General features: G+C 33.6%; 2 protein-coding genes and 3 non-coding genes across 6 annotated transcripts; 3 read left to right on the top strand and 2 right to left on the bottom strand.

The window, feature by feature from the left end:
• Window positions 1–1148: 1148 nt before the first annotated feature.
• LOC111292925 (protein NETWORKED 2D-like) lies at window positions 1149–5693 on the bottom strand. The gene is made up of 2 exons (XM_022885564.2): window positions 5036–5693; window positions 1149–4351 (listed from the first exon to the last, which is right to left on the bottom strand). Exons 1-2 carry the CDS (start codon window positions 5127–5129, stop codon window positions 1359–1361), a joined length of 3087 nt encoding a protein of 1028 aa, XP_022741299.2. The 5' UTR covers window positions 5130–5693; the 3' UTR covers window positions 1149–1358.
• Window positions 5694–6972: 1279 nt separating this feature from the next.
• LOC111293041 (uncharacterized) lies at window positions 6973–9882 on the bottom strand. Of its 2 annotated transcripts, XM_089766451.1 has the most exons (3): window positions 8567–9882; window positions 7964–8110; window positions 6973–7435 (listed from the first exon to the last, which is right to left on the bottom strand). In XM_089766451.1, the coding sequence occupies exons 1-2, from the start codon at window positions 9021–9023 to the stop codon at window positions 7998–8000; spliced, it is 570 nt and encodes a 189-aa protein (XP_089622577.1). In that variant the 5' UTR covers window positions 9024–9882; the 3' UTR covers window positions 6973–7435; window positions 7964–7997. The 2 variants fall into 2 exon arrangements, with proteins under 2 accessions (XP_089622577.1, XP_022741479.2); XM_022885744.2 differs by lacking the exon at window positions 7964–8110 and having other exon boundaries at window positions 8567–9874.
• A 2732-nt stretch (window positions 9883–12614) lies between these two features.
• Window positions 12615–12730, top strand: LOC149516358 (U5 spliceosomal RNA). The gene has a single exon (XR_016346058.1). It is a non-coding gene; the product is annotated as a U5 spliceosomal RNA (small nuclear RNA).
• Window positions 12731–17046: 4316 nt separating this feature from the next.
• LOC149516357 (U5 spliceosomal RNA) lies at window positions 17047–17161 on the top strand. The gene has a single exon (XR_016346059.1). It is a non-coding gene; the product is annotated as a U5 spliceosomal RNA (small nuclear RNA).
• Window positions 17162–22072: 4911 nt separating this feature from the next.
• Window positions 22073–22188, top strand: LOC149516356 (U5 spliceosomal RNA). Its single transcript, XR_016346057.1, has one exon. It is a non-coding gene; the product is annotated as a U5 spliceosomal RNA (small nuclear RNA).
• Window positions 22189–22430: the final 242 nt, after the last annotated feature.

Below are 22430 nucleotides of genomic sequence, written 5' to 3'. Positions count from 1 at the left end.
GACGCTACGTTACTGTGAATACTTTTAAAGTTACTTGGTCTAAAATGATTTGTTTTGAGGTCCTTCCCTTCATCAGCCACAATAGTTTTTCCCTGCTAGGTTGCTTATTGATAAAAAACTCTTTGAAAGTTTTGCCTATGGCAGGATCTTATGCATCACATAGGTCTATACATGGCCAAGGGAAGGGAAGCCAAGGTTGTATCGGAGGTGTCATTTGCTGCTCTATAAGTGACATGTTCATAAGACATCTAAGACTGCTGGAAATGTGTATTATATGTCAATTGAAGCTCTACAACTATGTGGTGCAATAAACAGTAAGATTAAAAAATAGCTGTTTTCCTGTAATATGTTTTAAAACATTGAAATTCTTGCCCTATATTCAGCAGATAATATATCAACTACTCATTTTTCATGCCACTTTCACGCAAATGGCATCCTGATGACTTCTCCTGGTGGGACTGTAAATAGGGATCCAAAAGCTTCATTTTGGGTCTTTTGGCAATTTGACAACCTCAGCTCTTATAACTCACTCTCAGGATTTTTCTCTATAATTATTTCAACCTCACCTTCCTCAGCCATCTTCAACCTTCATCACCACCACCACCTGCTACCACACTTGTTTTTCGGAGACTGCTCTGATCTTCCTCTCTCCGTCATCTCCATGACATTCCGTTTTACTGAATTGCAATGTTTTGTCCGCCTACACAAAGAACCCTCTAAATCTCTTAACTAAAGTTCATCTCAGGGGAATCTTGTTTGAAAGTCTTACATCTTTGAACTAACTCCAACCTTTTATTTTTCCATCTCTTTCTTCTATAGGGCAATTAAGAGATAAAACCTTTGATAGACATGTCCCTAGGAATATATCTAGAGCCTGCAGCAGCTCTCCATCCCACAATGTAATAACTAATCATACCGCTTAAAATATTTTGGATGTCAAATAATTAATAACTAATCCTGTTGAGTAGTGGAGTCATGTCAAATAGTATTTGCTATATCGTACTGCTGGCATCAGTTTCGTTGCATTTCATATTTCCTTGCTACATGCGCTTTAAAGCTCAAACCTGGAGCCGCTGACAAAGAATCAAAAAGAAAAAAGTTGGCAATTTGGCTAAAGCTTCTGGTTGAATGTGCATGAAGAATACAAATAAACGAAATATTCCTCTTATGTTGATAATTACAGACTATAAAACATCTACAGCCATCAGAAGACATGCGTTTCCAGTTCATAAACAAAATGAGAAAAGGAAAAGTGTTGCCTTCTGTGAGAGTATCACTAAAAGGAAAGAAAACAACATTTTGAGAAAAGGTAAAAAAACTCAATAGTATAAGCTAACACAAGCAAGCAACCAAGCTTTTTACCTATTGCTACTAGTTCCTGATCTTAAACCATTGTACTTCCGATGCAGTACAGGGTGTACGCAGGAAAAAATCGATGTCTTTTGCTTCTTTGGTTTGACACCAAAGATAAATGAACTCAAAGGAACTCCAGACCGACTATCTGAGTGCTGGAGCTGGCCACTATGACGGCTCTTAGATCCAGAAAGTCCCCAATCTTCGGTCAGCTTTGCCAGAGTCCTCTCAACTTCAAGCTGTAGTGTTGTTACATGATCTAAACCAGCTTGCAGTTCATCTGCAACTTTGTTATTCTCTTGTTTCATGTTCAAAACCTCACCTTGGAATTTCGCTGCTTGGTAACTTGTGAACTTAAAATCATCATCTTCAGCACTTGCTTTCAAAGCCTTTGTTATTTCTTCTTGAATCTCACACAAAGATGAAAATCGGTTCTTCAGTTCTTCTTTTAGTAGTACACTTTTTTCCACCCAGACAGTCAATTCATTCTGTACTTCTCTCAGGTGTTTGTATAACGGTCGCACATCTGATTTTAGTGAATATTTTGAAGGGCTACTTCCACCTTGCTTTTGTCTTTCCTCAAGTTCTGATACCTCAGCCATTAAATCTTTCACTCCATTTTCAAATTTCTGTACCTCATGGAATGCAGTGCTGAATCTGAACCAGAAATCCAAGTTCTCTTCTAGCAGTTCATCAATGTTCATCCGGAACTTCTCTTCAATTGCTGAAGTAGGTTGAGACTGGTCAATTAGCATCACTCCAATGTCTTCTTTTACTTCTTTCTCTGGTGGCGGAGTTGTTGAGGTTACAGTAACTATTGATTTCTCAGAACTTACTCTAGTTTCAACATATTGATCAGTATTGTTGTTTTCACCCAGGCCTGTTTGAAAAAGGCTTAGTTTCTCACGTAAGGACCGAATCTCTTCATCTTTCAGGGAATTACTGCTCTTCAGTTCCTTTAGCTGCAACATTGTCTCAAACATGCCATTCTGGTTATTTGCTTCTAATTCCATGAGCTTCTTCTTGGTATCCTTGTAGTTCCGAAGCATTGTAGTATATTCCATCAATAGATTCTTCTCTCTGTCTTCCATTCCTTTCAAGAACAACTGCTTCCAGTCTGGCTCATCCTCTTCCCCTCTTTCCTGTTCTTTTGATTCAACTTTCATAGGAGTGTCCACTGTCTGTGAAGAAGCTCGCTCATCAAATTTGTCCTCTGCTATCAGGTTTTCACATTTCTCTGAAGGCTTAGAAGTTTCGTGGCTAACACCTCCTTCATTTGTAGAAGTTGTAACGGAATCATGCTCTTTCGGATCCTCCCTCCCTTCTAATTTCGCATCCCCACCCTTTGTAAAACCATAATCGTGATCAAGTTTTTCTCCCTTCTCTTTTGACTCTTTTGGCGATTCAACTTTAAACAGCGAGTCCTCTTCTTTCTGTACCGAACCTGAGACCACGACCATCTCTTGTTTTGCACTCTTCTGAGTTTTGCAGCCATCACTTGCATCCAGATTCCTTCTAACTTTTTCTGCAGACTCTTTTTGAGATTGGACTTCAGCTAGAGAGTTCTTTCTTTCTGATGCATCAGCAACCTCAAACTCCTTGCTTGCTTTCACCTTCTCCGGCATCTTGTCACTGTCTTTGATCTCCTTCTCCTTTGATGATTTGACTTCCACAGAAGAGCTCTTCTCTCTTTGGAGTTCCTCATCTGGCATCGTACTATGTACTTTCTCTGAAAGGTGATCAAGATTACCATGTGCTTCGGTAAAATGAGTATGGAGATTATTGTTTTGGTCTTCAACACTCTGGTTCAAATCCTGAATCTCATGCAACTTCTCCTCCATCTCCCTTAGCTTGTTCCTCAAATCATTTTTACCATCAATCAGTGTGGCTTTATCATCTTCTAACGTCTTAATCTGTGTCTGCAGCTCATCAGTCTCTGTTCTTAGTCTCTGGATAAGAGCTGTCTGAGATGAGACAGCAGTTTCCAAGTTGATCACCTTGTTCACAAGTTCATCAATCTTCTCCGCCATCTCTGTCACAGTCAAAGATTCACCAAGGCCAACCTCAAACTGCTCCTTGATCTTCTCCCTCGAGGACTCCATGTCCTTTCTCTTTTGGCTAGTATCACCCGCTTCTTCTAACCTTTTAGACTTTGCTGCTGCTATTCCTGATTCATCTCCTGAAGATGGTTTTTCCCGATTGACTTCATTCAAGAGAAACTTGTTCTTGAGGGTGTCCAGCTTCTCCCTGGCTTCCTTGATCCTTTTCTGCTCCACTTCTGCTTCCATGACTAATGTCTCCTGTTTCTCCTGCAGCTGAGCCAATGTCTCTTTGCATGAATTTAGAGCTGTTGCAGCCATCACATTTCGAGCCTCATCATCTTCAATAACCCCACCTACACCAAATTCATCTTCCAAACTGCAAACTTTCTCTTGCATTTCTTTGATCTTATTATCAATTTCCCAGTACTTAGCCAGCCCACTTTCATAAGAGCCCTTAGAGAACTCTTTTTCAGTCTGCAATGCCAGGATTCGTTTCTGAAGCCTATCAATCTCCTTCAGTCCCTCAGCCTTGGTCAAACCAGATTTAGGAACTGCAACGGTAGTGGCTTTTGTTGGTTTCTTATGTTGCATTTTCTTCGTGGCTGATGTTATTAAACCCTTCAAATCTTTGACGGGAAGCTCCGGAATCTTGGGGATATTGCCTTGCGAGTTTTCTGAAGGCTTCTTTGGGAATCTCGGTGAGCCATATTGGTCTTCATCATCTATTGCATACTGGACTTGCTCAGGACAAACAGAAGCAATTGTGTTGTTTGCATTTTGTAGCTCTGTTGATATGTGATCATACCGATCAGCTAAGGCACGGTAAGCTCTGTAAAATTCTTCGACAAAATAGATCAGTTCTGGCCTCTTTTTGTAGTACATTTCTGCTCTCTTGGCAAAGGAGTCTCCATCTTCTTCAATAAGTTTAAGCACAGCCGCTATCTTTTCCTCCATATCTGCATTTTCCATTGTATTTTCTTAGATGGTTTCCCAATCAAACAGATACAGCTTGAGTGTTTCAAAGCTAAAAAATTTCATATAATCAGAATGCAAGTGCTAGAAAAGTAAGTTTATGGGATGGATTCTTTGTTTTTTCAAAAATTTCCATTTTAAGTATTACAATTTCAATAACATGGAAATAGAAATTGGATCAAAATTTAACCTTAGGTAGATCATGGACTGATTAAATTACAGTCTTGCAATTGATCTAAATTAATTCATAAATTTCAATCTAAAAACCTTACTAAAAAATTTCATGATCAGAAAACATAAAGTCCTAGGCTTTAAAAATAAATAAATAAATATTATTCTGTCTGTTCTAGGAGATTGCATTATCTATTTGTGGAAGAAAATATAAATAATATTATATATATATATTTAAATGAAGAATATTCAATGAAGATGCTGGATCATGATGAAGCTCCATCTGTCTAACTGCATATACGATGTATTATCGTATGAAAACTTATCATCAACATTATCAGAAAAGACTGGAAAATCATACCCAAATTTCAGCTTTTTCATTCATAAATTAAAAATCCATTGAAATAAGAAAAGCAAAGAGATTCATAAAAAAAAAAAAAAAAACCCAGAAATTATTATATGCACTTTCAACAAACATCAAGGAAAAACATAACTACCTTGAAGGTTTTGTTCCATCCATTTGGACTGCTTTGTCCTGATATGACTAGCCCACCACCATGAATATGCATTGCTAGCAGCTCTTTGCAACATCTTTTCAAATCCTTTAAATTTTTTTTATCTTCCTTTTGATTTTCTCTCTTGAAATACCAAAAACATGTAGAAAAAAGATCTCTTTTCTTGGTTTCTGTTAAGACCCCAAAAGCATGCAAAACTCTCTTTATCACTCTATAAAACAAAGACAGGACATGGAAGCCGATAAGGCATAACAGAAGGAAAAGAAGAAAAAAAAAACAAACGAAGAAAATAAGTTCTTAGTTTTGACACGGAAACATGCAACAAAGAAATCTGTGTTTTTGCTTTTTGTTATGGGATAATGGAGGGGAGCAAACTTCGCCCGAATATATTGTTAAAGCAATGAAGTCTTATTTTTTCTTTTTTTCTTTGTATTAAAATAAGCCATGAAAGTGGCATTGTACCTTTAAAAAACCAGTTCAAAAGCTTCAGCCAGTTGTGTATCTCCACGTGGCATGTTGTCTTTTACCAGGGTGTTCAGGACTCTCTGCTTTTTTGCTTTGGGAATTAGGATGCTTACATCCTTTCCTTTAACCAACTCTTTCCATTTTCATTAAATTGTGGGAAACAATAAAAGTTGTTTAAGCTAAGTAATCTGTCAGTCTCTCACCGGCTTGGAATCTCGTGCTAAAGACTAAACAGCTTTTGTATTTTCTTTTATACCTTTGAAAAAAAAATGAAAGATGCTTTTAATAGAGATTGTTTGAAGATCAAAATTAGGTGCCCTAATCAACGACTGGTAGTTCTGTTATATTTTTGGAGGGTACCCATTTTAGATAATTGAAGCACCACTTTTAGGCATTTCTGGGTAACTGTCCTTTAGGCCTCCATGGCTAGATTTTGGCCAAATGAAAAACAATAAAGTTATAGTAAGGAAAAGAAGGTGAAATCTTAAAAAAAATGATGACAGGCTTGGTTGGCAGCATCAACCTCCAATTTTTCAACAATAATTTGAATCATGGCTGTCATTGCATGCATGAATGCACAAAAGATAAGAACTGAGAGTAAGTGGAGGGCCTTGACAGGCAAACCCCTAAAGCACGACTTTTGTTTCCAGACAAAGGCATGCTCTTAAGAATACTTTATCAACGATTACTTGAATCATTGCTTGGGGTAAAAGCCATTAGGCGTCATTGCCAATGCAAAGGTAATGTGGGGTTAGACATTGAATGGTAAAGGGAAGACTTGGGACAGCATATGACGCACGCTCTCCAGAACTCCTTTTTTTTTTTCAAAGCTTTATGGCAAAAACTGCAGGATCTTCATGTGATCACAGCAAGCAGCTAGAATTGATTTCATCACTGCACGATTTGAACATCTAACAACCGCAACTCTGGTGGTCCAGAGTCAAGCCCCACTATGCTATGGGAACCAAGGACAACACCTTCATTTCCAGTTGTGTTTTTTTTTTTTTTAAATGATGGAATGAGATTAGGGATTCGTTTGTTTATTGCAATTGATAAGAATTACAGAACCATGTGGACCTCGTTCACCGCTTGGGATGCTGTTGAGGGAGAAAAAGTGGCAGGAGAACAACTCTGAGGACCCGCCTAAGCAGCAACAGAAGAAACTTTCTTCCAGGAATATTTTTATGTCAAAAAAAGGATGGAAAGTGACACCTGTTTGCAATGCTCATGAACTTATCTTTTTCTCATATTCTCAACTCAAGCGGAAAGGCTGGCCTTAAATTGAATGTTGATGCGTAAATAAAGATTAAAGTCGTACGTTCTTGTATTTGGGGATGAACGTGAAAACACTAATCATGGAATAAAGATCGTTTTTTTTGGCCAGGGGTTAAGAGTCTAATTGACAGATGAAACTGCATCGAAACGCAAACCAAACAATATCGAAAAGATCAATATAAGCAAGAAGCAATGATCATTTCTTGCACATTCACAGTAATAGTATTTACAGAAAACAAAAACAAAATTTATCACCATATCTTCGTGTTTCCACTGATCAGTTCAGCTGAATGTGTGCAGGAAGGATGACTAACAAAAGAAAATAACATCCATGGAACATTTGTGTTCTTCATCTTGAAGCAGAGCGTACACATCCTCAGGTGCATCTCCATTCTCCATGGATGTTAACCATCTGCATTCTACCAGAAGCTGAAGCAGATCCTCATCTCTACCATTACCTGCCACTTTTTTTTCTTTCTTTTTTTTTACATTACTCTGATACTATTATAAGATTACTTCTTCAAGAGTACCCCTGGCCGAAATATTTACAGAAACTTCATCTACGGTCACTCGGTCAAAAACTTCTAGGCTTTCAGAAGTTCTGCAAAGAAGAAAACCACTGCCGCACAGAGTTGCTTCCCTCTGCATATTTTAACCAAAAGGCAACGAAAAATTAAGTATGTGTGAAAAATCTTAGGCCCATGTAAAAGAGCAACAAAGTTAATGACAACTGGCAAGAAACACCCAGCATTTTCTGTCAAAAGAATATATATAAATATCTTTTAAAAGCTCAGAAACACCCAACTCACAATTCACAAGTAAGACCAGCATTATGGAATTCAACAGAGTTAAAAGAGATAAGATGATGAGTCCAAAGCCTCATCCTATACCATAGAAGGCTAGTTACACAGACAGTTAACTGTTAGTTGTGATTGACAATGTTAGCAATATCATCCAGTGCTACCAACCAGCTCCAGATAAACTTGTAAGTATATGCAAGCTGAATCATATAGTATATGCAAGGTCCAATATGAATTGCCGCCTAAAACTACAAAGGGTCACTCAGGAAGAAGCTAGCAACAATTACGTTGGAAGGAAGAATGGCAACAAAATGGCAGCAGTAATAGTTCACTCTGAAAATTGATCCTGCAAAGTTCTCTTGAAACATACCAACAAGTTGCATGAATGAATACTTCATAATATCTTATTCCTTTCGTCTTGGCATTATGTCTTCCTCCCATCCCCACCATAACACGCATATAAAGAGGACGTTCACCGTGAAAAAAATATATATATAACAAGGATGCAAAAGAAGTTCTGCATGGTAAAACACATCCCGTTACACTTTTCCCGTATTTAGAGGAACTAAACTACAGGCTGCAAATAGTCACTTTTCCCGTAATTTCCATTGAGGCTTTCTCTAATTTGAGTGATGTATGCTGCAAGGAATGTTTGCAGTGACCAATACGATATAGCATTGATTTATGATGTTAAGTTGTAAAATGGGTTTTAAGGAATCTGATTTCTAGAAAAACAAAGCAAAATTCCAGTTAAACTATACTTGTCACAATAGCTTCAAAGTACAGAACAGTGATGTTTCTGTTAAGTAGAGACAACAAAAGCTTGCAGTCAGGCACAAAAAGGCATGAAGAAGTTAAATTTTTAATAGTTGCACTAAAAAGCTGATTCTTGGTGTCAATCCACAATCAATCAAAATTAAGTCTAAGAAATGAAAAGGCAATTAAATAAATTTATATAGGAATAAGCTCTTACCAGAAGAGAAACCATTTGGGAGGTTCTTCATTGCACTCAACAGCTGGTTATTGGGACCCTCCACAAGTTCCCTGCATCCAAGTCTATAAGAAGGAACCAGCACAGCAAATCCACCATCATCTTGAAAACCAGGACCGTGGGGTTCTTCCCACCCAATGGACCATTCTGGGCCTTCTGGTTCAAATACAGACAAATAAACACCGTCTGATGGAACCACCACAATATCACATTCTTTATCAACCACCCCCCTCTCCTCACAACCTTGCCACTTTCCCTCTCCCTTCGTTGGGGCTATTTTTGTTTGGAATTTAACAGGTTCAGACTCTCTCAACCCCAACCCCCAGTCAGAAGAAGAAGAATTTAGAGAATTCAAAGAAGACCCATTTGAAACAGGCTGTTTCTCTTTACTTCCACCACCCCGAAACCACCATGGAAAACCAGGATAATAAAATGCCATCTTTGTAAACAACGTTAAAACTCCATAAATCCTTTTTTTAAGTCGAAATGGCTACTTTGTCTCGCAGTTCACCGCCAAATCAGGAAATGATCAATTGAGTTTGATAATTGAAAACAAGATCAAAATTTGGAAAGGTATTAATTGAATCCAATAATTTTTTGAATCAGAATTAAAGTCAAACTGTCTTCTCTATAGATTTTTCTTAAAAAAAAAAACCCAATCAAATTTATCGAATCAAATGGGTCTTTTCCTACTACCGTTTTTTTAAGTCTACAGTTTATGACCCTTTTCTCACCTCAAATTTTGTCCAACCAAAGTCACCGAAGACACAAAAGCCGAAGAAGTCCCAAATTTTTCGATCTTTTACTTCAAGCAAAAAAAAGAAACCCAACCTTTTTATTAAGAAAATTACAGAACTGAACAACCGCCAGAAGCTCAAAAATTTTTGGACCGGTGATTCGATTTTTATTCGAAGATATAATCCGGGATCGGCAAAGGATCAAACGGTAATTTCAACGCTATTACCGACGAAACAAGAATCATAAAAAAAGTTTAACCGGAAAATCAAACAATACCAAGTGTTTCACAGCAGGAAAACGAAAAAATCCCAGCTTTTTTCAGGGAAAATAAATACACGTTGAATTCACTGATAAAAAAGACGGTAAAATTCAACACAGTGGACACCGGAGAGGGAGAGAATGAAAATTTTTAGTCAATTGAAAAATTGAAGGGAAAAATGGGAAACCTAAAAAAAATTTACTATCTCTCACTCATCTCCATTTGTTTTCTTTACTCTCTCTCTCTCTCTCTCTCTAGTTTTCTCCCTCTACTGTGACAATCAACTGACCGAATTCGTCTTCCTTCTAGAGTTTTTATAGCCATTTTTTAATCAGTGATGATATTTTCTTAAAGCAAGAGTTGTTTTAATCAAAACGCATCGGACGGTCCAGATGCAATGGCGTGAGTAAATGATTAAAAGATTTCTTTATTAAAAAAATAGATAATTGGTTAAAAGTTTATTTAACCGTTGATTTGGCAAGTGGAGGAAAGACCGTCAGATTTGCTTACGTGGTGTCTGGAAATCCAATCATTGCGTACACGGGGGGTTCAAGCTTCTGACACGTGAAAAATAAGAATATTTTAATTAAAAATTTACTCCCAATTCCGAAATAAAGTTAAACCTATACATAATAATCATTAATAATTTAATTCATTTATTATTTTTTTACAATCATAATAAAATATTATATTTAGATTAAATTAAAAATAGCATTAGTACAATTTATTAAGGAAAAACAAAGTTTGATTGAACTTTATACTTTTTCACCAAAATGAAAAAGATGATTTTATTTTTACTTTTTCATGGCTTGGCTTCATCATATTATTCGACTACGTTTTGTTTCTTTTATCGAGTGAACCAATGTTTAGCAGTAACCATGACTTGACCTTTCACAAACTGTAAGGAATAATTTGTCTTTTGATCATTTCTACGTCTTCTTGTTCATTCATGCCAACTTATGAACATAATAATTTATGTAGTTTTAGGTATATTTGTTAATTTACATATTTTTTAATTTTATTAATTTTACTTATAATTTTTATTAAAATTTTAAATTATATTATTTTTATATTTTTTTGTATCATTTTTTATTATATTTTTATACAAATTTATAATTTAAAATAAATTAATAAAAAATTTACATATAATAAAATTTAAATTTATTAAATATTACTTTTTAAAATAATTATATATCAAAGAAATTAAATTATGAATTCTTATATATATATATATATATATATATATATTCGATCAGAAGACAATGATTTAGAAAAATGAAAGTAGATGATTGATAAGAGAAAATTGGAGGGAATTGAGGAAAGGAAAAAAGAAAGAAAGGTAGGAGTTGAAATATTCGTTCTCTGATTATTATTATTATTATTATTATTGTTATAACTCATTTACGCGGAAAATATTTAAGGAATAGAGAAGTCAATGATCGAATCAACTTTTTTTTTCTCCTTCTTTTCTATAGTACTTAACAATTTTCTATTGGGAAAAATCTTCTCTTCATCGTTGATAAGCTTCTTCCAGGAAAGTTGACAACAATTTTCATCGGAAAATCTTAACCAGCCACTTGGCAGAAATTTGTTAGAGATGACAAAGTATACTTTAACTCATTGGATTTTGACTTAAATTCAATTTTGTGAAATTAAATTTTGAAGTCCTGTCGGTTGAATTTGTCTCGATAAAATATATTTTTATTATTTAATTATATATATGATATTAATAAAATATTATTTAATATTTTAATTTAAAATATTACATTTATATATAATTAAAATATAATTATATTAAAAATAATATTTTATAAATCGATTGTAATAGTAATATAATATATATTAAGATATAACTTAATAATAGATTGTAATAGTTTTATTTTTGTATTTTTATTATTGTTGAAATTTCAGTTCAAAACTTTTAATTTTAAAATCGATTCAATACTATTAAATTAATAGTTTTTTCAACGATATGTTTGGCTGGCTTTATACTGTGGTGGAATGTTAATAATTATAATTTGGCCTTATTAATTATTTATTAACCTCTTAATTTTTCTTCTTTAAGTTACCCTTTTGATGTTATATATTTGTCTTCTATTTGGGCTGAAAGAGACCCCAAATTGTAAAGTGATCAGAATGATGACAAGGCTTCATGGCCTCTAATTCGGTGCCATTAGCTCTTTTTCTATATTACTTCTAGCCACTAAATTTTTTATTTGCCTAATTATTATATAAAAATATGATTAAAAATTAATTATATTGTTTAAGACATAATTAAACAATATATTTGATGATCGCATCATAAAGAAAAGAAAGTTGGTGTTGGCACCAGGTGAGCAGCAAACAAACAAGCAGCAAGCGTTTTTCAGAGTGACAAAAACTCGTGGTTTGTACTCTCCAAGACCATGAATGGCACGAGGACAAATCCAGCCGATTCAGCAATTGCTTTACTTGCTTGTCTGCACATGATTTTCAGCCCCCTCAAATGATTTACTGATCAATATATCATTCTTTTGATTGATCAAAAAGTGGTAGTTCAACAGTTCATCACTGAGGGTGTAGAGGGAGGGTCCCATTTTTTTGTTTTGTTCTTAGGATTCTTGATGATGATGACAATCAAAGTTTGAATGATTTGCTCCATTTGAAGATGATCTTCCCACTCAACAAGCAATGCATTACCAAATTGCATAACTATTACTAGAATCTAAACCATTAAAAATGATGGTACTCAAGAAGTAGTCCTAAATTTCTTGGATTTTACCCACTTTTCTTGTCTTGGCTCTTAACAATCAAGATCATCCCTTGTGGTTATTACATACAAGGCTGACTCATCTCATCTTTATCTCTGCCTAAGGAGCCCTGGGAAAACTGTGATCCCCTTTGATTTGCAGTCTAGATAAAGATAAAGGTAGGACCATATGAAAAAATAAGCTCATCCTTAATTGCTGCTCAATCCCACATTCATGAAAAAGAAAGGCCAACAGCCCAAGTGCAACAGTATAAGCTAATATGAACTCCCTCAATCAAATATGGAACCGTGCAGTGAACACAAAGCGAACTATTCTTTCGCCTTTTACTAAAGAATACCGTGTGTACGCTGCTAAAAGCGGTATACATTAATTTTTGGAGGGTTCAACAATATTGTTGGTCCCTACAATTTTAGTTCAAAATTTCGTTACTTCGGGGTTCAAAGCGGGAGTTGCTTTAGAGAACCATTACAAAATTGGATTAGCTTCAATTACAAAAGCAGCGAAATTTTCCTTTGAATAATTGATATTTGTCATGTACAATTGGTTTAAATATAGTTATAAAGAGATTTTACTAATTAGTGACTTAAGATATTTTTTAAATTTTACGAATATCGTAAGAGCATTTCAATCTAAATAGCAAATCTCTTTTTATCACTATAATTCACTTTTTTTTTCTTTTCATATTTTTTGAGGGAAGCTGATGCTTCAAAATATGTACCTAAATAATTTCCTCAACAAGTTTTATTTTACAATTATTGAAAATATTTTTACAATAAATCTAAGGTTAATGTGGGTTGATTTATACAATCAATTTTAAAAGTTGATATTCAATCATTTTGAAAACTGTAATTTTCTTTATTTTTAAATCATGATTTCATTTATAAAAAAATTTTTATTAACAACGGGGCAAGTTCGTTTGGTCATGGACATGGATCCAAGTTCTTTTAATAAGAATTTATAATTACTTGTATTGCTGAATCATGATAGAAAAAGACAAAATTGTTGCAAAAGCTAAAAGGAGCAAGATGTTCAAGGAAGCATAAAGAAAGGTTAGAAAATAGGGAATAAAGTTATTTTAAATACAAGATGAATAACTATGTTGTTTGATGATATATGTAAAAGAATAAGGCAAAAATATCTTATTCTTATAAGAATAGTGCCATTAACATGTGTTACATGAGTTTACATGGTACATTAAAGTTTGCTGTAAAAATCTATAATTTTTTATTTTTTAAATTTGCATATCATATATAAAGTAATAATTTTTATTTTTTATTTTTAATTACAATTAAAATTTAAAATATTTAATTTTAAAATCAAATTTAATAATATTAAATTAGCAGCTCACTCAACTATTGACGATATCTTCTTTTTTGCCGATTTATGATTGTAGTGAATAAAGGTAATAACATTTTGGCTGAAATTGGATTCTATTTAATTTTTTTTAGATATTATATAATATTATAAAAATTTACAATTTTATTTAAATTTAAATTGAACTTTTATTTGAATAGAATCGAACTGAATTTTATTACTTTGATTTGATTTAATTTTTTAATTTTATATATTATTTTAATTTAAAATTTTAATATATTTAAATAAAATTTAATATAAAATTATTATTTTTATTTTATAAAAATTTAAATAATATATAAAAATTAAAAAAATATATAATTCGATTCGATTCTGTTTTTTTCATCTCTTAATTTAATATTTGATTCAAACTTAATATATATTTAATATCTGAATTTAACTTGAATCGAATAAAAAAATTGATTCAAATCGAATCAAATACTATAATTTTAAATAAATTTTTTAATTTTTAAAATTTTTTTTTAGTGGTTGAATGATTAATAATATAATAATTCGATCTTATTGATTATTTATTAACCTCTTAATATTTTTCTTTTAAGTTACTACCCTTTTGACATTCGATATTTGTCTTCTTTATTTTGTATTTGGGCTGAAAGAGACCCTCAAGTGTAAAATGATCAGATTGATGATAAGGCTTAATTAGTGCCATTAGTACTTTAATTTTTTTTATATTATATAAAATATGATTAGAAAATTAATTATAGTGTTTAAGATTTGTTGGGTTGTGGTACTAAGAGAACAAAGGCTTTTTAAAAATCAGAGTGCAGGAGTACACTCGTGGCGAGCTATACAGTGCCAGACATGAGGACTGCTTGTGACATCCTAGAATGTGGTGCAGGCAATCAGGCAGATAAAGGCCTAATGTTACAGGTCGAGATTTAAGCTTCGAATTCGTACGGTTTCGAGATCCGAACATTCATCATTTTGACGTTTTAGATCAGTTTGACCGTCACGATTTACACTCTTGTGAGATATTGTCCGCTCTGACTCCCTTTGGCCTCACGGTTTTGTCCTACAAAAAGCGTCTGACAAGACGGAGATGGTGTGAACCTTTTTATATTCCAGTGACCTTCCTATTATGTTCGATATGGGATTCAGGACTCCTCTTTATGTTCATGATATTCTCCCGCACCCAACCTCGTGACGCCCTCGTCACGGAAGCTGACCACCCTGTCTGCCTCCTCGAGGTGGTTGACGTGGATCGAACGGTTTAGGGCTGGTTCTGATACCACTTATCACGGGTCGAGACTTAAGCACCGAACCCGCATGGCTCCGAGACCCGGGCATTCATCCTTCCAGCGTCTCAGATCAACCTACTTGCCACGGTTCACACTCTTGTGAGGTATTATCCGCTCTGGTCCCCTTGGTCTCACGGTTTTATCTTACAAAAGGCGCCTCACAAGGCGGAGATGGTGTGAACCCTTTTATACCTCAATGACCCTCCTATTATGTTCGATGTGGGATTCAGGACTCTTTCTTAAGTCCGTGACATTCTCCGGCACCCAACCTCGTGATGCCCTCGTCACGGAGGCTGGTCACCCTGTCTACCTCTCTCGAGGTGCTTGACGTGAATCGAAAGGTTTAGGACTGGTTCTGATACCACTTGTCACGGGTCGAGACTTAAGCTCCGAACCTGCGCGCTACGGGACCCGAGCATTCATCCTTCCGATGTTTCAGATCAGTCTGACTGCCACGGTTCACACTCTTGTGAAGTATTTTCCGTTCTGACCCCCTGATCTCACGATTTTATTTTACAAAAAGTACCTTACAAGGTAAAAATGTTGTGAACCTTTTTATACTCCAATGATTTTTTTATTATGTTCGATTTGAAATTCAAGATTCCTCCTTAAATCCGTAACATTAAAACCACCTAAAGACATGTCAGGCATGCAGGTATGGAAGTGCCTAAAACCACCTGGAGATTGCCAGGCTGGGGGGCCACGAAAGGATCTAGAGAGGCATGGAGACAAGCCAGGTGCGCAGGTACCGAAGGTTCTAGAAGGACCAAGCACGGGCACAATACCGGGCTGTGGCTCCCAGACGATAAGGCCTCTAGAAGGCTCTAGCTACGGGGAAAGTGGCATCCAGATGGAGAAGGCTCCGAAACCCACTAGGTACGGGCATTCTGGCCGGACTCTTCCAAACCCAAGGACTCGACAGGGAGCCTGAAATCAATGGGAGTCTAGAAAGACCTTAGCCAACTTTGTTGGGGCTAAGCACCTTAGAACTATTTATAAAATTTTTAATGACCATACACTTAGATTCATTAAAATCGTAAGTGTCAATGGAGCTTAAGTATAAATATGAAAATTTCTTCTCATTTGGATATAGATAGAGATAGATAGATGGATGATAACAAAAAAAAGCAGTGTAAAATATTAGAGACTTAGATCTTGAAAGTCTTTGTAAAAAATATATAAGGTATGTGTTTTAAGAGTGAGTGTACATACCCATCAAGTAAATATACTACTTTTACCTTAATTTTTTTTTTAAATTTTTTTCTAAACTCTTAAAAAATTAATCAGAGTTTTAATATAAGTGCACGGCATAATCGATTAATGCATCACACAAAATTAATTAAAAACTTACTTAAACATATGAACGGTAATTTTTTGACTAAGATCACACGGTAATTAAGCTTAAACTTCCGTTTCGTGACACAAGTAGAAAGCATTTTTAGAGTAACAAGAGCCTGTGGTTTGTAATCACTAAGACCATGATTGGCACAAGGACAAAGACAGCCGATTCAGGAATTGCTTTGCTTGCTTGTTTGCACATGATTTTCTACCCCCTCAAATGATTTGCTAATCAATATACCATTCCTTTGATTGATCACAAGTTGTAGTTCAATAGTTCATCACTGAGTGTAAAGAGGGAGGGTCTCTTTTTATTTTTTTGTTTTGTTCTTATATTCTTGATGATGATGACAATCAATGTTTGATTGATTTGCTCCATGTGAAGATGAACTTCCCACTCAACAAGCAATGCTTTATCAAATTGCACAACTACTACTAGAATCTAAACCATTAAAAATGATAGTATTCAAGAAAAGTCCTAAATTTCGTTGATTTTACCCATTTTCCTTCTCTTGGCTCTTAACAATCAAGATGATTCTCTTCTGTTTATTACATCCAAGGCCGACTCATCTCATCTCAATCTCCGCCTAAGAAGCCCTCAGAAAACTCGTGGTTCCCTTCGATTTGTAGTTAAATAAGGATAAAGGTAGGACCATATGAAAAAATAATACTTGATTGCTGCTCAATCCACATTGATGGGAAACAGATGCCAAGAGCCCAAGTCCAACAACATAAGCTAACGTTAACTATTTTGATTAAATACGGAGCCGTGCGGTGAGCACAGAGTGAATTATTCTTTCGTTTTTTATTAAAAAATATCGTGTATTCATCGTTAAAAGTGACATAAACAAAAGCTATGAAATTTTTATTTGAATAATTCATGTTTATCATATACGGTTGGTTTAAATATTGTTACCCATGGTTTTTTGTCTATTTAAAGATTTTTTTTTTTTTAATTTTAAGAGTATCTTAAGAGTATTTTATAGATTATGATATTAACTAATTTAAAAAAATATCTTAGAATTCAATTGATGATTTAAGATTTTAATTTTTAAAAAGATGGGATGATATTTTTGAGAAAAAATTTTATTTTATTGTATAATTGAAAAATATATAATGAAATTTGTTATATATATATATATATATAATGACCAATAGATTAATTTGTATAACATAAAATTAATTGCTAAAGTATCGTGAAAATGATATCTTTGAAATGAAAATGTTTTTTTCTCTTTATATTTTCATTTAACTCATGGTTAGATCTGTTTAAGAGTTGTATAATCCGTTCAAATCCAAAAATTCACCCAAATTTTTTAAAAAATTAAACAAGAAATGAAAATTCATAAAATACTTAAATTTCGACCATACATGAAGGATAAATAGGGATCATTTCAAAAAGATTGCACACTGGTTGGAAAGATCAAGCAGTTAGTTAAAAAGCCCATAGCAACTGACCAATCTTAGCCCAACCCAACCCAACTTCCAACTGTCCAACGGCTAGTCTCATTCAAAAATCAAGATTCCAAAATTCCCCATCGGGGCATCCCTAACTTTTTGGAAACAAGTGGTGACAAAAAAGGATCCAAGGGTAACGCCGTTAAGTCTCCGTCCCATAAATTTTAAATTCCCACTACCCCTCTCTTAACGGCTCTTTTTCAACAATTCCCTCATTTCTTTTTCTTTCTTTCTCTTTTTCCTCTCCTTTTCTCGCATATTTTCTCCTCTTAATCTTAAATTTTCGAGATCCAGAAGATTACCAAACCCCCCTCAGATGACGAATCTATAATCAGAAAACCAGGTACTTTTCTGGGTCTTTCTTCTTTTTTCGATATTTTTCCGTTTGTTTACTGAGAATCTCCAAGAAACCACTAGACCTCCCATAAAAATAATAAAAAAAAGAGCCAAGAAAGTTCAAAATGTAAGAGAAAACTGATAACTAGTTATGTTGTTGGCTTATTCCTCGTGAATTTTAATAAAATATACATTAGCTGCTTTTGGGTAATTAATAATTGATTGCATTATGGACCTTGATTTCGACCAAAAAAATTTTTGTTGCATCGTGGAGTTTTTTAAAAAATATTTTTAATTTATGTGGGTTTAGAGTTTTATCGAATCAAATGGGTCTTTTCCTAATACTGTTTTTTTAAGTCTACAGTTTATGACCCTTTTCTCACCTCAAATTTTGTCCAACCAAAGTCACCGAAGACACAAAAGCCGAAGAAGTACCAAATTTTTCGATCTTTTATTCAAGAAAAAAAAAAAAACCCAATCTTTTTATTAAGAAAATTACAGAACTGAACGACCGCCAGAAGCTCAAAAATTTTTGGACCGGTGATTCGATTTTTATTCAAAGATATAATCCGGGATCGGCAAAGGATCAAACGGTAATTTCAACGCTATTACCGACGAAACAAGAATCATAAAAAAAGTTTAACCGGAAAATCAAACAAAACCAAGTGTTTCACAGCAGGAAAACGAAAACTCGCAGCTTTTTTCAGGGAAAATAAATACACGTTGAATTCACTGATAAAAAAGACGGTAAAATTCAACACAGTGGACACCGGAGAGGGAGAGAATGAAAATTTTTAGTCAATTGAAAAATTGAAGGGAAAAATGGGAAACCCTAAAAAAAATTTACTATCTCTCACCCATCTCCATTTGTTTTCTTTACTCTCTCTCTCTCTCTCTCTCTAGGTTTCTCCCTCTACTGTGACAATCAACTGACCGAGTTCGTCTTCCTTCTAGAATTTTTATAGCCATTTTTTAATCAGTGATGATATTTTCTTAAAGCAGGAGTTGTTTTAATCAAAACGCATCGGACGGTCCAGATGCAATGGCGTGAGTAAATGATTAAAACATTTCTTTATTAAAAAAATAGATAATTGGTTAAAATTTTATTTAACCGTTGATTTGGCAAGTGGGGGAGAGACCGTCAGATTTGCTTACGTGGTGTCTTGAAATCCAATCATTGCGTACACGGGGGGTTCAAGCTTCTGACACGTGAAAAATAAGAATATTTTAATTAAAAATTTACTCCCAATTCCGAAATAAAGTTAAACCTATACATAATAATCATTAATAATTTAATTCATTTATTATTTTTTTACAATCATAATAAAATATTATATTTAGATTAAATTAAAAATAGCATTAGTACAATTTATTAAGGAAAAACAAAGTTTGATTGAACTTTATACTTTTTCACCAAAATGAAAAAGATGATTTTATTTTTACTTTTTCATGGCTTGGCTTCATCATATTATTCGACTACGTTTTGTTTCTTTTATCGAGTGAACCAATGTTTAGCAGTAACCATGACTTGACCTTTCACAAACTGTAAGGAATAATTTGTCTTTTGATCATTTCTACGTCTTCTTGTTCATTCATGCCAACTTATGAACATAATAATTTATGTAGTTTTAGGTATATTTGTTAATTTACATATTTTTTAATTTTATTAATTTTACTTATAATTTTTATTAAAATTTTAAATTATATTATTTTTATATTTTTTGTATCATTTTTTATTATATTTTTATACAAATTTATAATTTAAAATAAATTAATAAAAAATTTACATATAATAAAATTTAAATTTATTAAATATTACTTTTTAAAATAATTATATATCAAAGAAATTAAATTATGAATTCTTATATATATATATATTCGATCAGAAGACAATGATTTAGAAAAATGAAAGTAGATGTAGATTGATAAGAGAAAATTGGAGGGAATTGAGGAAAGGAAAAAAGAAAGGAAGGTAGGAGTTGAAATATTCGTTCTCTTATTATTATTATTATTATTATTATTATTATTATTATAACTCATTTACGCGGAAAATATTTAAGGAATAGAGAAGTCAATGATCGAATAACTTTTTTTTTCTCCAAAAAGCCCTTTGTTCATAGGAATTACATTAAGCTTTTTTTTTATTGTTCCTAGACTCGTCGAGACCTCTTCTTTTTGTTTTCTCCTAGGTTTAGGCACTCTATAGATTAAGACTAGAGCTAGAGCAAGTAAGAGAAGAGAGGGAAAGCTAAGGAGAAGACAAGTCATTAACTCTCTCTCGTGTCCTTCTATCCCCACCGAGGGGGAAACGAACCTTTCCTTACTCTACTCTCGTCTCGAGTTGCCATCTCTAGAGTAGGAGTCATAGTACCGTATCAGCTAGAGTTGTCTCTCTTGCTAGAGCTAGAGTTTGAAGCTAGAGTTATAGGCTATAGTACTTAACAATTTTCTATTTGGAAAAATCTTCTCTTCATCGTTGATAAGCTTCTTCCAGGAAAGTTGACAACAATTTTCATCGGAAAATCTTAACCAGCCACTTGGCAGAAATTTATTACAGATGACAAGTATACTTTAACTCATTGGATTTTGACTTAAATTCAATTTTGTGAAATTAAATTTTGGAGTCCTGTCGGTTGAATTTGTCTCGATAAAATATATTTTTATTATTTAATTATATATATATGATATTAATAAAATATTATTTAATATTTTAATTTAAAATATTACATTTATATATAATTAAAATATAATTTATATTAAAAATAATATTTTATAAATCGATTGTAATAGTAATATAATATATATATTAAGATATAACTTAATAATAGATTGTAATAGTTTTATTTTTGTATTTTTATTATTGTTGAAATTTCAGTTCAAAACTTTTAATTTTAAAATCGATTCAATACTATTAAATTAATAGCTTTTTCAACGATATGTTTGGCTGGCTTTATGACTGTGGTGGAATGTTAATAATTATAATTTGGCCTTATTAATTATTTATTAACCTCTTAATTTTTCTTCTTTAAGTTACCCTTTTGATGTTAGATATTTGTCTTCTATTTGGGCTGAAAGAGACCCCAAATTGTAAAGTGATCAGAATGATGACAAGGCTTCATGGTCTTTAATTCGGTGCCATTAGCTCTTTTTCTATATTACTTATAGCCACAAATTTTTTTATTTGCCTAATTATTATATACAAATATGATTAAAAAATTAATTATATTGTTTAAGACATAATTAAACAATATATTTGATGATCGCATCATAAAGAAAAGAAAGTTGGTGTTGGCACCAGGTGAGCAGCAAACAAACAAGCAGCAAGCGTTTTTCAGAGTGACAAAAACTTGTGGTTTGTACTCTCCAAGACCATGAATGGCACGAGGACAAATCCAGCCGATTCAGCAATTGCTTTACTTGCTTGTCTGCACATGATTTTCAGCCCCCTCAAATGATTTTCCGATCAATATATCATTCTTTTGATTGATCAAAAGTGGTAGTTCAACAGTTCATCACTGAGGGTGTAGAGGGAGGGTCCCATTTTTTTGTTTTGTTCTTAGGATTCTTGATGATGATGACAATCAAAGTTTGAATGATTTGCTCCATTTGAAGATGATCTTCCCACTCAACAAGCAATGCATTACCAAATTGCATAACTATTACTAGAATCTAAACCATTAAAAATGATGGTACTCAAGAAGTAGTCCTAAATTTCTTGGATTTTACCCACTTTTCTTGTCTTGGCTCTTAACAATCAAGATCATCCCTTGTGGTTATTACATACAAGGCTGACTCATCTCATCTCTATCTCTGCTAAGGAGCCCTGGGAAAACTGTGATCCCCTTTGATTTGCAGTCTAGAGAAAGATAAAGGTAGGACCATATGAAAAAATAAGCTCATCCTTAATTGCTGCTCAATCCCACATTCATGAGAAAGAAAGGCCAACAGCCCGAGTGCAACAGTATAAGCTAATATGAACTCCCTCAATCAAATATGGAACCGTGCAGTGAACACAAAGCGAACTATTCTTTCGCCTTTTACTAAAGAATACCGTGTGTACGCTGCTAAAAGCGGTATACATTAATTTTTGGAGGGTTCAACAATATTGTTGGTCCCTACAATTTTAGTTCAAAATTTCGTTACTTCGGGGTTCAAAGCGGGAGTTGCTTTAGAGAACCATTACAAAATTGGATTAGCTTCAATTACAAAAGAAGCGAAATTTTCCTTTGAATAATTGATATTTGTCATGTACAATTGGTTTAAATATAGTTATAAAGAGATTTTACTAATGAGTGACTTAAGATATTTTTTAAATTTTACGAATATCGTAAGAGCATTTCAATCTAAATAGCAAA

Source organism: Durio zibethinus, chromosome 10 (assembly GCF_047325235.1).
Source record: "Durio zibethinus cultivar Kanyao isolate XHJ-2024 chromosome 10, ASM4732523v1, whole genome shotgun sequence".
NCBI lineage: Eukaryota > Viridiplantae > Streptophyta > Magnoliopsida > Malvales > Malvaceae > Durio > Durio zibethinus.
This window is presented reverse-complemented; position numbering and strand designations above follow the sequence as displayed.